This window comes from Triticum aestivum, chromosome 1A (genome assembly GCF_018294505.1).
Source record: "Triticum aestivum cultivar Chinese Spring chromosome 1A, IWGSC CS RefSeq v2.1, whole genome shotgun sequence".
Classification (NCBI taxonomy): domain Eukaryota; kingdom Viridiplantae; phylum Streptophyta; class Magnoliopsida; order Poales; family Poaceae; genus Triticum; species Triticum aestivum.
Window position 1 is genome coordinate 468,854,302 of NC_057794.1, and position 13,433 is coordinate 468,867,734.

The following is a 13,433-nucleotide window of genomic DNA, read 5'->3' on the forward strand; positions in this document are numbered from 1 at the left end:
CAAGGAACAAGATCATGGTCTCATCATTTAGGGTTTGTCGACACCGAGGCATCCTAAAAGCTAAGCTTTTATCATTGAGGGTTTTTCGACGCCGAGGCACCCTAAAAGCCTAAGCTTTCATCATTTCGGTTTTTATCGACACCGAGGCACCCTAAAAGCCATGCATTAGTCACAAGTACGCCGGGGCACTTGATCCTACTTAATTAACTACTAAGATACCCCGACCCATGCATTAGTCACAAGTACCCCATATGTCCTATTTTTAGCAAAGTCATGCTAAAATTCACGGAAAATTTCAGCATGACCTTTGCTGAAAATAGGACATATGGAGTACCCGAATTTGCCGGAACGGAAGTTAATCGACATTCCAGCAAACTCAAGGGCCTCTCGGGTGGACAAGGCAAAGAAGGCCTCCATCACAACATGGAAAATATATTGGCATGTGAAGAGGTGAAACAATATATGCATCTCCAAGCAGTATTATTCAACATTTTGGACAAACCACTACAAGCAATACTGGATCAGATACAAGAAGAATATGAGAAAATGCAGACAAATACTAACAGATTGAGGTGTTTAACTTGTGGTGCTCTCTGTGCTATTAACATTTCAAGTCAAAACCTTTTCTAGTTAGTAAGTGTTTCTTGAGCATATGTATGTAGTAAGTGTTTCTGCTCTCAGTGTTTCAGAACACATATTTTAGCTACCTAGTACCAGTGCTATTTACTAGCAGTAGTAGCAGTTTTTTTCTTCTTCATTAACTGTACTAGCAGTTTTTTCTTCTTCTTCATTAACTGTATTAGCTATTTACTAGCCGTACTAGCACTTGGATCATATGCTAACGCTACATTGATACATCATCATGCTGGGTAATATTAAACCCAAGCAACTTTATAATCAACCCAAGATACATCAACTACTGCACTGTCCTGCCTAATAAAAACAGTCATGCCAGCATATAGTATATAAATCTGAATTTGTGTTTACAAGAAGAGTGCCCATTGCAATGTAAACCTGAGAACACATCTCACCTCAAGTGCAGGATATAGCAGACACCTACTTCTTCAGTCAAGTGCAGTAAAAGACCGTTTGCAGAACCTGTTTAGTCAGAGTTGAACATTAGAATCCATACTATGCTCTACTATGCTTGTAAAGGAACACCTGCTAGCTAGCTGCTGTCGAGTTGCCAGCATTCGTCGTCAGTGAAAAAAAATAAAGAAGAAAAACGGCATGCATGCACTGGTTTGCCAAAACAGAGCACTTTAGTCCTGTGTTTTTGCTAACTGCTACACATACCCCTAAATAATTCGTGCAGTAGGAGATGCACTCTTCGGTCAGAGAGCCCCTGGCTATGCTTCCCTCTGGACGTGACATGTTGCGAACGTATCCTTTGATGACACCATTCATCCTTTCGAATGGCATCATGCTGTGCAGGAACGTCGGCCCAAGTTGGATGATATCGTCCACGATATGGACCAGCAGATGCACCATAACATCGAAGAATGCGGGCGGGAAGTACATCTCAAGCTCGCATAGTATCACCATGATCTCTTGTAGCCTTCTGAGTTGCCTCACGCCAACAGACTTCCGAGAGATGACGTCGAAAAAGTTGCATAGGCCAAATAGGGTTTCACGGACGTGCGCGTCCATGATCCCACGGATTGCAACTGGAAGTTTCTGCGTCATCAGCACATGACAGTCGTGAGACTTCATCCCGCTGAACTTTAGCTTCGCTGGGTCTAGGTATCTGCTTATCTTCCCCGCGTAACCGTAAGGAAGTTTTACTCCTACGAGGCAGGTGAAAAACTGTTCGATCTCCTCCTGATTTAGAGTGAAGCACGCGGGAGGGTAGTCATTTCCGGTCTTCTTGGCCTTTTTGCCTTTGCGACGACTTTCCGTGTCCTGCTTTGCCTCATCATCATCATCATCATCATCATCATCATCATCATCATCATCATCATCATCATCATCATATATAGCGTGAAGCTCCTGCCTGATGCCCATTGATTTCAAGTCTGCCCTTGCTTTCGGCCCATCTTTGGTCCTCTCTGGCATGTTGAGCAGGGTACCAAGCAGACTCTCGCACACGTTCTTCGTGATATGCATGACATCAAGGCTGTGAGGCACACGGTGGATCTTCTAGTACGGCAAGTCCCAGAAAACAGACCTTGTTTCCATACCTTCAGCAGCGGCTCTGGCGCCTTTCGCTTCTTTCCCGGCTCTGGCGCCTTTTGCTTCTTTCCCGGCAGTGGGCAGTCTTTACAATTTTTCAACAGCTTGTCTATTTCCTCGCCGCTCCTCGTACGCGGGCGTCCTCGGGGTTTGGTTTCACCATCGAACAGATCCTTGCGTTTTCTTCACGGGTCATCACCGTGAAGCCACCTTCGATGTCCCATGAACACGGTTTTCGAAGACCTGGGATCTCTATCTAGCTGGCGATACATTGTGTCATCCATGCACCTGACACATCCAGAAAATCCGTGGACCACCTGCCCCGCGACATATCCGTAACCGAGATAGTCGTGCACCGCCGTGAGCAGCGCGGCTCTCATAGGGAAATATTCTTTCTCTGCGGCGTCCCACGTATTGGCTGGCGTTTTCCACAGCGTGTCAAGCTCCTCTTTCAGCAGCCCCAGATACAGATTGATGTCGTTCCCTGGTTGTTTCGGTCCTTCAGTTAGCATACTCATGTGAATGTACTTCCTTTTCATGCACAACCAGGGGGGAAGGTTGTACATCCATACAAACACAGGCCAGGTGCTATGTGTGCTTCTCTGGCTGCCAAACGGATTGACTCCATCGGTGCTCGCGCCCAGCACGATGTTCCTTAGATCGTTCCCAAATTCTGGGTCTCGTAGTTCAACGCTTGCCACTGGCTCACATCCTTAGGGTGACTCAGCATCTTGTCTTTTTTATCTATCTCCAGATCATTTGCGTCATCTTCTCGCTTCTTCTCCTCCCTATCCGCGTGCCAACGCAGGAGCTTTGCTACCTTAGGATCCGTGAAATACCGCTGCAGACGAGGAGTGATCGGAAAGTACCACACCACTTTTCGAGGAGCTTTCTTCCTCTTCTTGTATCGAGTGACGCCGCACACCGGACATATGGTAGACTCCGCGTGCTCGTCCCGATAAATGATGCAATTGTTCATGCACACATGGTATTTCACGTGCGGTAAATCCAGAGGACACACGATTTTCTTCGCCTCCTCCAAACTGGTTGGGCACTTGTTCCCCTTGGGAAGACGTTCGTGCCAGAATGACATGTTCTCGTCGAAGCATGCGTCAGTCATTTTGTGTTTTACCTTCATCTCCAGAGCCATGAGCGTTACTTTCAGGCGGGTATCCTCGGGCCTGCATCCTTCATACAATGGAGTAACCGCGTCTAACTCAAGTTGATCCATCTTGGCTTTCTCTCGGGCGGCAGCTCTTGCGTTATCTGTCTGCTTGAGAAGCAGCTCTTGAATATGAGGATCCTGCACCCAGCCCATTGATGGTCCAGCGTCGTCTGCTCCGCCGGCGTCATCATCTTCATGATCATGCCCATCGTCTGCTCCGGCATCTTCCTCATCATCATGTCCCGCATCTTCTACATGATGACTGTGTACAGCATCACCGTCGTGATCATCTCCTGGGGATTCTTCGTCTTCTCGCCCGCCCGAGCCGCGGTGGTTGTCTTGCTGCCCTTCCTCATTTCTTGCCCGGCCCCCATGGACGACTTCGTAGTCATCTTCATCACCTTACCACCGATAGCCATCCATGAAACCACGCAAGAGCAGGTGGTCCCGCACCTGCCCGGATTCCGGGTCCGCAATAAGGCTCTTCAGCTTGCATCTTCGACACGGACATCTTATCTCTGTCTCGTTCTTTTGAAGCATCTCGGCCTTCGCGGACCTCAAAAACCTATTCACGATGCCTTCGGTCATCGTGCGGACCATGGTCGCCTGCGGGGTAGAGCAAAACGATATTTTAGAACCAAGAAAAAATTTGGCATGACTTTTCCTAAAAATAGGACCAAAAATAATGCTTAATGCCAAAATTCTCGCCGAAACGGAAATGAATCAACATTCCGGCAAAATATTGGCAACTATCGCATTTCAAATACCGGTACACCTCCAAACACAAACACATATGCAACACTACAAACATATGCAACACTACGAACATACATAGATCTAGCTAGGCCATAAAAAGTGCATGTGCATATTGTTGTAGGGAGAACAACATAAATATAGCTTCTCCCCTTACTTACCTATCAAAACACATATGCAACACTACAAACATATGCAACACTACGAACATACATAGATCTAGCTAGGCCATAAAAAGTGCATGTGCATATTGTTGTAGGGAGAACAACATAAATATAGCTTCTCCCCTTACTTACCTATCAAAACAAGGTAATTTAACCACTTAAATTGAATGAATCTATGGTGGAAATGAGGTGAAAAAGAGGAGGCACCCGAGACAAGGAGGAGGTGGAGAGAATGAAGTGGGGAGAAAGTGTGGGTAGTAGAGGCTGTCCAAAATATCTTGTTGCTGCCCACTTACTAATGGCGCATCAACTCTAAATGCGCCATTAGTAATCCAGGTTACTAATGGCGCACCTTCTGATGATGCGCCATTAGTAGTTTTGCAAAAAAAACATGCTAATGACGCATTGTTCCACAGTGCGCCATTACTAGTTTAAACTAGTAATGGCGCATGGTCGAACAGTGCGCCATTAGTAGTTTTGCAAAAAAAGGAATAAAAAATATAATAAAAAAACAACATTAGTGGCGCACTTTACGACAGGTGCGCCATTACTAGTTACAACTAGTAATAGCGCACTATGTCTGGATGCGCTATTAGTATGTTTGGACAGGCGCACTAGTTCAAAATAAAATTTGATACTAATGGCGCACCCTGGGCCAGGTGCGCCATTAGTAGTTTTAGCTCTAATGGCGTATCAGAAGGTGGTGCGCCATTAGTACCGCTTGTCTGGTGCGCCATTAGTGTCAATCCCATCTATAGCCTTTTTTCTAGTAGTGAATCTAGCATACTATTCCACTGTATTCTGAACAATATTTAAACCTAGGTTTAGACTAAGATTAGTCCACAACCTGATTGTGTATCTCTCACCTGTGTAGTATCTCAACACTTTATGATTAAACCATAAACATTGTAATATACTGGAAAAGCACCATCAACTGCAGTAAAATTCAGAAAACCTGAATACTGTACCCGTGATATATTTCCGCATTCTATGTGCAACCTCAACTACCATAAACAATTCATGCACGAGGACCACCTGTTTAGAACCAACGATCAATCTAAGAGAAAGTTCCCAATACGAGGTGCAATACATAGTTTACAGAATCACATCGACAAAACGAACTACAAAACTATCTTCTTCACCAAACGAACTTGCATAAGCTAACGAAAACAGGTAAATAATCCGGCTCCATAAATGCAGTGCAAAGCAGACTACATAACAATATCTAAAAATACACCGCGAGTTTAACCATGGTAAGAATCGAGAAAACAGAACATTTCCTATTGCCTGCAGGCACTTTAGCACAGAAACATCAAAACGAACACAATCATCTTAAATTCTTAATCCATACCAAATAGTTCAATGATTCCTGATAGTTCAAATAGAGAGTTCATAAATAATGGTAATGACGAGTAATACAACACACATTTTACAGGTGTAGATAAAATTAACACCCGATCACGCGCAATGTACAATTTTTTTAATAAACATACGAACTCAATGGATCAATCGAGCAAGACGGTCTTTCATTACACAACATTGCATACCTGGCAGAGGTCCCTCTCAATGAGTGTGCGTCCAGCGCCCTCACATTGTATCTGTATACCTATGTACCTACGATTCAGGTTAGGTGAAGCATACAACCGATCAGAAAAATATAGAAAAATGAACAGAACGTAAATACCTGTGATGTTCGGTGATGTAGGGCACGGCCTTGCGCCGCTCCTCGCTGCAAGAAACGATGTTCAGGACAGGTGAAGCATACAAACAATCAGAAAAATATAGAAAAATGAACAGAACGTAAATGCCTGTGATGCTCGGTGATATAGGGCACGGCCTTGCGCCGCTCCTCGCTGCAAGAAACGATGTTCATAACAGGTGAAGCATACAAACGATCAGGAAATACAGAAATGAACAGAAAAATTCAGAAAACGAACAGAATGTAAATATCTGTGATGATCCGTGATGTAGGGAACGATTGACATGGCCTTGCCGGTCCTTGCTGACCGCAGACCACCCCCTGACCCTAGAGTTCCGCGATGGCGGCGGCGGCGTCCTCCAACAACCACGCCCTCCCTCAAGTCCTGCCCTGACGTGAACATCATCCTAATTAACAAAGATAAATTTAGTAGCACACATGCAACATAAGTTGGTAATAGCTTGTTTGAAAAATAACACAAATACTTCAACGACAGTGAACCTGAAGCAAATGTTAACCAACATGGAGGAGTATAGGAACCTTCTTTAGGTGTTCAGATTACAACGGGTAGTCCGGTTCATCGTCAGCATCTGAGTCATGCCGTGGGATCCGCAAGCTACATCTGCTGTGTTGGCGACATCATCGTCGAAGAGAAGTACCTGATCCTCACCATAAGAGCAACCAGGAAACATCCATTGACTCGATCAACAATATTCAAGAGCCTGAAAATACAAGGACGGCCGACCATATCAGGGTGTGGCAATAATCTACTCAACCCTGCTACCATCAAGCAAAAGAAAATAAACCTTGAAGCTACACAAACAACTAGTATCCTCAGGCACAAGAAATGAAAGCTTGAAGCTACATAAATATCAACTACCTTACAGAGGCAATTTGGTTCATTTAAAACCATTATTCGGAAATGAAAACAGTAGTTAGGAGAAAAAAAATTATACATTCAATTCACCATGCAAGCGCACAAGCAAAGTAGTAGTACTCAGATTCAGCCTTGGTACCTCAACAACGTCAAGCTACCCACCGTACAGGGCCTAAGGTGAGCATTCCCTGCCATTCAAGAAAAGAGTGGATCAGAAAATTGCACCCTTGAATTATCTCCATGAAGGTAAACCCATTCCTCAAGATTCATTTTTCTGTTCTAAAGTTCATGCATAAAAATCGCAGGGGCACAAATCAAACTGTACGCTGTCCAAACCTGGAAGAATACATGGTATCAAATGGAATGAGGGAAGCTCACCTGAGACTGAGAATCCATAGACGGGCATAGCCTTCGTGGCTGACAGGGGCGGAGGAGGGAGGGCGAGGCACACGCTGTACGAGCTCGCAGGGCCATACGTGACGGCGGCGGTGGTAGTTGCTTGAGGTCGCTCGAGCTCCCCATCTTGAAAAGGGGAGGCGGCATGCTGTGAGACGAGACAACGAGACGAAGATTGGATCGAAAAATTTCTGGGATACGGGTGGCGGCGCATCGTGTGGAGCATTGGGGCAGCGATGCGGCGGTGGTAGAAGGAGGATCAGGATCTGGCCGGTGAACCTCCTCCTCCCCGATGGAATCTGGCCGGTGAATAGCGCTCGTTGGCGGCGGAGAGGATCTGCGCGGGGGGCAGGAGCAAGCCGTCAAGTGGGGTACTCACCAACATGGCGGAGTCGCGAGATCTCCTTGGCGCGTCTCAGCCAGACATCGGCGGCGGAGGCTATGGCGGCTGGGGCATTCTTGACAATCGATGTAGGAAACAGATCGAGGGGGCGGCGGCGGAGCAGTAGGGGCGGCGGCGGAGTGGGAGAGAGGTCGCATCTGGATCGAGAGGAGGGTGTGTCGTACGCGCGCGCCCGCCGCCGCTCGAGCCGCCGCCTCAGCTCGTCCAACGCCGCGCCCTGCCGCACCGACTCCCTCCTCACCTGCTCGAGCGCCGCCTCGAGGCGGCGCGCCAGGTGTGCCCGTTCCTCCGGCGATGTAGAGGAGGGTGGAGGTGGCTGAGCGGGTGATAGTGGAAGGTGGGAGGCGGCGGCGGCGGAGCGGGGAGATTGGGGCGGCATTGCATCGCTAGACGAGGGAGATAGGGCGGCCGCATCGGGTGGATCGGGACACGGATGGTGGCGTATGTTTTTTTTTTGTTTTGCACGGGATGGTGGGAGGTGGGCAAAGGTTAACCGACGAAAAAACCGGACGAAAATGGTGGGACGAAAATTGACCGGCGGAGACTACCAATTACTCTATTAGGAGTAGAGATGGGCCCAGAAGTGCAAAGCCCAAACAGGTCGTGTACTGTACTTCTCCGACCCGACAAGGAAAAAAAAGAACGCCGCGGAAGTGAAAGAGCTCGATTCAGAAGCTAGGGTTTGGGGAGAGCAGCGGAAGGGGGTACCAGCCGGCGGCGATGGCGTCGGAGGAGGATGTGGCGGTGAAGGAGCCGCTGGATCTCATACGGCTCAGCCTCGACGAGCGCATCTACGTCAAGCTCCGCTCCGACCGCGAGCTCCGCGGCAAGCTCCATGCATGTTTCCTCGCCCCTCTTCGTAATTTCTGCTGTCGATCTGGTAGCTTTCGCTGCCTGAGCTTGGCTGCGTGAGGGATCTTGTTTATGTGTCCACTATGTGGTTGTGCTGCCTTATGTATTTTAATACTAGCTGATATTAATGCATAGAGAAATGAGTTGCCGTGGTCTTGTGGTGTGTAAACAGACTTTCCGGTTGAACTGGAAGACATCAGAACCCAAATTTATCTGTGTAGAGACTCATATGATGTACCCTTTTTCCCTTCCATTGGATATAAATGCGAGTAGAAGCTTTCGTTATGGACATCAACAATAACCGTTTACATTAGATAAAGCTTAACATGCTGATTCGAAAGTTTTCTCGATTAGTGGAACCAGATGAATTGCAATGTGTGTAGTATTTTAATTTTGAGTTCATAGAAATATGTTGGATTGTGGTGGCAGAATCATCTCGGCATTTCAATGCAAGACTTTGGGCATCATTTTCTAGGGATTGGTTGATCTTTGTATTTATCTTGTCAGATTCTGTTGAATAACTTAATAAAGATGGCTGCATGCATCATTTTGATGCAGAGGCCGGGGGTAATCCTCCTTTAAAAAAAGAAAAAAAAAAGGAAAAAAGAATGGCGGCTTACTTTAGAATAAAGCATAACATGCTGGTTTCAGAGTTTTATCGATTAGTGGAACCAGATGTCTTGCAATGTAGTATTTTAATTTTGAGTTCATAGAAATATGTAGGAACGTAATGGCAAAATCATCTCGGCATTCCAATGTAAGACTTCGGGTTGCTTAAGTTAAGAGGTTATAACTTATTACCCGCTGGGCATTATTATCATTTCACCGATTCATTACAATTGTATACCTGGAAAAAACATCTGTGGGTTATATGATGCGCCCCATGGGCCATACACTGTATTAATGCATTGTTATTCAGTTGTACTGACAGCTGGGAAATTTGACCCTGGGGCATCAGCATGGCCACTATTTGAGATTCTCTGTTTCTAAGTTTCCTTTATTCTTCCTTTGATCCAGGCTTATGATCAACATCTCAATATGATACTTGGAGATGTAGAAGAGATAGTGACTTCCATTGAAATTGATGATGAGACTTACGAGGAGATTGTTCGTGTAAGTACTTTCTCGTTCCTCGAAATTTTGAACTGTATGCTGATGTGAGTTTGTTCAAATTCAGACCGTCGACTACTGTTTGTGCCAAATCAAAATCATTAGTTATTCCAATATGTTTATTTAGTTTGTGTTAATGATGTGTAGAGCCTCTGGAGTGAGGGTTTGGCACGATTACCCTGATACTGCTTAACATTAAGTCGTGTCTCACACAATCGTCAGTTCTGCACTCACATGTAATTTGGGAGGCGCATTGTTTTACCATGATGCTGCTTAACGATAACCCAGTGTCAGTTGCATAGTAACGTGTAAAATGCTTTGTGTTTATAAATGAGCAGTCTTACCTGCTTGTATTCTGCTGGTAACACTTGTGTTATATTGCATAATAAGCATAGCACCAATTTCTTTTGTTTACAGTTATTGTAGTCAGGGTTTTTAACTTATTTAATGAAACTTTCTTCCACGTATTACTAGATGTACTATGTGGCTCATGTCACTATGGTCACTTAATCACTTTACAGTGTATATGATAATTCATCTTCTTTTACTATTGAACCTGGTTACTTGTTTTCTTCATTTCGTTAACTTTTAAAATTCTGTGTGGTCACCGTTTCCATAGTTTGGGGTAATTCGATACAACAGCACAAAATGGTGTCAGATACTTTTGGCTGCTGATATGCAATAGATTTACTACTGACTTATATTCTCTATTCCAATGATTCCAGACCAGCAAGCGCACCATCCCCTACCTTTTTGTCCGAGGAGATGGCGTGATACTGGTTTCGCCGCCCTTGCGGACCGTCTGATGGCGTGATACTGGTCTCGCCGCCCTTGGGGACCGTCTGAAGTCAGGGCGGAACAACTACCATTCAATGGGCATTGGCAGCAGCGCTATCCGGATGACATGCATCAGCTTATACTCCCTCCGTTCTAAAATAAATGATTCAATTTTATACTAACTTTAGTATAAAGTTGGGTCATCTATTTTGGAACGGAGGGAGTACATGTTATCTGGAGCATTACCGGCTCGTGAGACACTGCATAACTTGAGTTAATCAATCATCCATGTATCCTGATACAAAGAGAAAACACTGTACTCACATCTGTTATGTAGATGGATCTGATTCAGGCACCTGTTCATCCATTAGACCATAGTCGAGGGAAGCTTGAGTTAATCATTCCTCTCCCAGCGCCTACCTCTGAATGGCATCTAGCAGCATCAACATTCACTGCGCGTTCCCAGTTGCGGTTCACGGCGAACTGATTTTCGTGCTACGATATGAAATGTAATAAGTCAAATTCGCGAAACAAAAACCGGTGGTGGTGGGTGGGTCACTCCTTCCAGCCGGGCGAGACCCCCCCAAAGCTGACACGATGATCACGGCACGTCGATGAACATGGCGCCGTGTGCCCCCCATCACGAGAAAACCAATTTAAATTTGACCGCAGCATCGTGCCGGTGGCAGCTTTTTATGTATTTACTATTACTATTATTTACGTATATGTACGCATGAACGATGGCGCCTAGTGCGCTGTGAGTGACCGGATGCCTTGATCCATGCACGTTCCGCATGTGCAGGGATTCTGCCCGGCCAGTTGCCCAGTTTGTTTACACCGTTTATGTTTTTTGTTGACGGTGCGGGGCCGAAGCTTCGCACCGGCACGGCACCGCATGCATCCGACGACGACGCGTTCACCGCTCGTCCACCCGCCCCGCCAACTCCTCTCCTATATATGCACGCCGGGCCGCGGACGTTTCGGCCATCCCGTCCTCAGAGCCGCGCAACGATCCAGCGCACACAGCAAATTAAGCAGCGACCTCCTTCGATCGAAGATGAGCCAGGACAAGGCCGCCGGCGAGAAGGCGGCGGCGGAGCCCAAGAGGCAGACGCCGCGGCTCAACGAGCGGATCCTCTCCTCCCTCTCCCGGAGGTCCGTCGCCGCCCACCCGTGGCACGACCTCGAGATCGGTGAGCCCCTTCCCCATTTCGTCTCAGATCCGGAGCTGCTGGTTGGTCGCTCACGCGGAACGTATGCTGATTAGTTAATCTTTGCGTGAATTGGCCGGTGCAGGCCCTGGCGCTCCGGCGGTGTTCAACGTGGTGGTGGAGATCACCAAGGGGAGCAAGGTCAAGTACGAGCTCGACAAGAAGACCGGGATGATCAAGGTCTGCAGTCTGCGCCCGCGCGCATTCCCTTCCCTCGCCTCTCTCAAACCCTTTTCCCTGTTAATTTGCATCGGCATGGATCGTGGATGTGTTCTGAGATGTGAGATCATCATCTGCCTGCCAGGTCGACCGGATCCTCTACTCCTCCGTGGTGTACCCTCACAACTACGGCTTCGTCCCACGCACCCTCTGCGAGGACAACGACCCCATCGATGTCCTCGTCCTCATGCAGGTGAGTGAATCGACCAACACTCCAATCATCGTCCTGTCATGACAAGTGCAAATTAACAATCCTGTCAAGGCATCACCGTCTGCATTACCCACCGTTCTTTTCTGACAACCGCGTGTTAATTAATCATTTCTTTTCTTTTCTTTTCAAACCAGGAACCAGTCCTCCCCGGCACCTTCCTCCGGGCCAGGGCCATCGGCCTCATGCCCATGATCGATCAGGCACGCTGAACCAATCCCCTCATCCCTGTCCAAGCGCACAAGTCAACTTTCCAGCCACCATTTTGGCATCAAGCTTATATTCATATCATACTCTCTGTTTTTTGTTTTTCTTAAACAGGGAGAGAAGGATGACAAGATCATAGCCGTCTGCGCCGACGACCCCGAGTACCACAACCTCAACCATCTCAGCGAGCTCTCTCCCCATCGCCTCCAGGAGATCCGCCGCTTCTTCGAAGATTGTACGCATGCCATTCCCTGCATTATATATCTTGCATTTCCGCAACCTTTTCATGCATCTTCAGGCTTCAAGTGCCTGATTCTTGGCTGATCAAATCTTTCAGACAAGAAGAATGAGAACAAGGAGGTGGCTGTCAACGACTTCCTCCAGGCCGATGATGCCCGTGCTGCCATCCAGCACTCCATGTAAGCTCTCGCCATTTTGGACGATGATCTGTAATCAAGCTCAAGAGGCATTGAGGACCGAAGGCGTCGATCTATGCTGACCTAAATTGATTTGTTTCTTTTCAGGGATCTGTACGCGGAATACATTATGCACAGCCTAAGGCAGTAGAGTGTGTACTATTACTATTTTTCCTTTGCCCTTCCTCCTATGATGGGATGCAAAGAAGATCCCCTCGGAACATTTGGGGTCTGATGAACAACCAAGCGAGCCTGTATTTCTACATTCTTGCTTTGTATTAGCCATATTTTCCCATTACTGTGGCACTATGTATCTCAAATTTGTATTCGAGACCTTGTGGTTTGGCTCGTGTATTATCTTCAGTTCTTACTGGACGGACAATAATATAACAATTTATCACATTGATGTCTGAGATACTGTGGTAATGCCATATCTCAAATTTGTATTCTAGACCTCGTGGTTTGGCTCGTGTATCTTCAGTTCTTATTACTGAAGGAACAATAATATAACAATTTGTCACATTGACACATTGATATCTGAGATACCGTAGTACTACCTATCTCAAATTTGTATTGAAGACCATGTGGTTTGGCCCGTGTATCATGTTCAATTCTTACTATATGAACAATAATATAACAATTTGTCACATTGATATACAGTATGAGCTAAGTGTTTTTTCACCCCTTGTCAGATTGACCATTTTTGGTCTCCAAACTTCAAATTGAATAAGCTAACCCCATCTTTTTAATTCTGGATATTGTGTGTCCCTCGTTCCATTTGGAGTCGTACCAATGCTGAGTTGC

General features: G+C 46.4%; 3 protein-coding genes across 21 annotated transcripts; 2 read left to right on the top strand and 1 right to left on the bottom strand.

The window, feature by feature from the left end:
• Positions 1-670: 670 nt before the first annotated feature.
• LOC123057568 (uncharacterized) lies at positions 671-8,109 on the bottom strand. 19 transcript variants are annotated; one of them, XM_044480582.1, is made up of 8 exons: positions 7,209-8,109; positions 6,970-7,018; positions 6,455-6,675; positions 6,192-6,360; positions 6,063-6,107; positions 5,939-5,983; positions 5,802-5,860; positions 671-1,098 (listed from the first exon to the last, which is right to left on the bottom strand). In XM_044480582.1, the coding sequence occupies exons 3-8, from the start codon at positions 6,475-6,477 to the stop codon at positions 1,065-1,067; spliced, it is 375 nt and encodes a 124-aa protein (XP_044336517.1). In that variant the 5' UTR covers positions 6,478-6,675; positions 6,970-7,018; positions 7,209-8,109; the 3' UTR covers positions 671-1,064. The 19 variants fall into 19 exon arrangements, 17 of the variants coding, with proteins under 17 accessions (XP_044336517.1, XP_044336490.1, XP_044336476.1 ...); XM_044480595.1 differs by lacking the exon at positions 671-1,098 and adding an exon at positions 3,884-3,943; XM_044480601.1 differs by lacking the exon at positions 671-1,098 and adding exons at positions 3,885-3,943; positions 5,223-5,289 and having other exon boundaries at positions 5,802-5,868; positions 6,063-6,360; positions 6,494-6,675; positions 7,209-8,108.
• Positions 8,110-8,218: 109 nt separating this feature from the next.
• Positions 8,219-10,723, top strand: LOC123057691 (sm-like protein LSM3A). The gene is made up of 3 exons (XM_044480613.1): positions 8,219-8,466; positions 9,499-9,594; positions 10,317-10,723. The coding sequence occupies exons 1-3, from the start codon at positions 8,350-8,352 to the stop codon at positions 10,395-10,397; spliced, it is 294 nt and encodes a 97-aa protein (XP_044336548.1). The 5' UTR covers positions 8,219-8,349; the 3' UTR covers positions 10,398-10,723.
• A 569-nt stretch (positions 10,724-11,292) lies between these two features.
• LOC123057557 (soluble inorganic pyrophosphatase) lies at positions 11,293-13,029 on the top strand. The gene is made up of 7 exons (XM_044480506.1): positions 11,293-11,561; positions 11,665-11,759; positions 11,884-11,991; positions 12,144-12,209; positions 12,328-12,448; positions 12,551-12,632; positions 12,738-13,029. The coding sequence occupies exons 1-7, from the start codon at positions 11,426-11,428 to the stop codon at positions 12,778-12,780; spliced, it is 651 nt and encodes a 216-aa protein (XP_044336441.1). The 5' UTR covers positions 11,293-11,425; the 3' UTR covers positions 12,781-13,029.
• Positions 13,030-13,433: the final 404 nt, after the last annotated feature.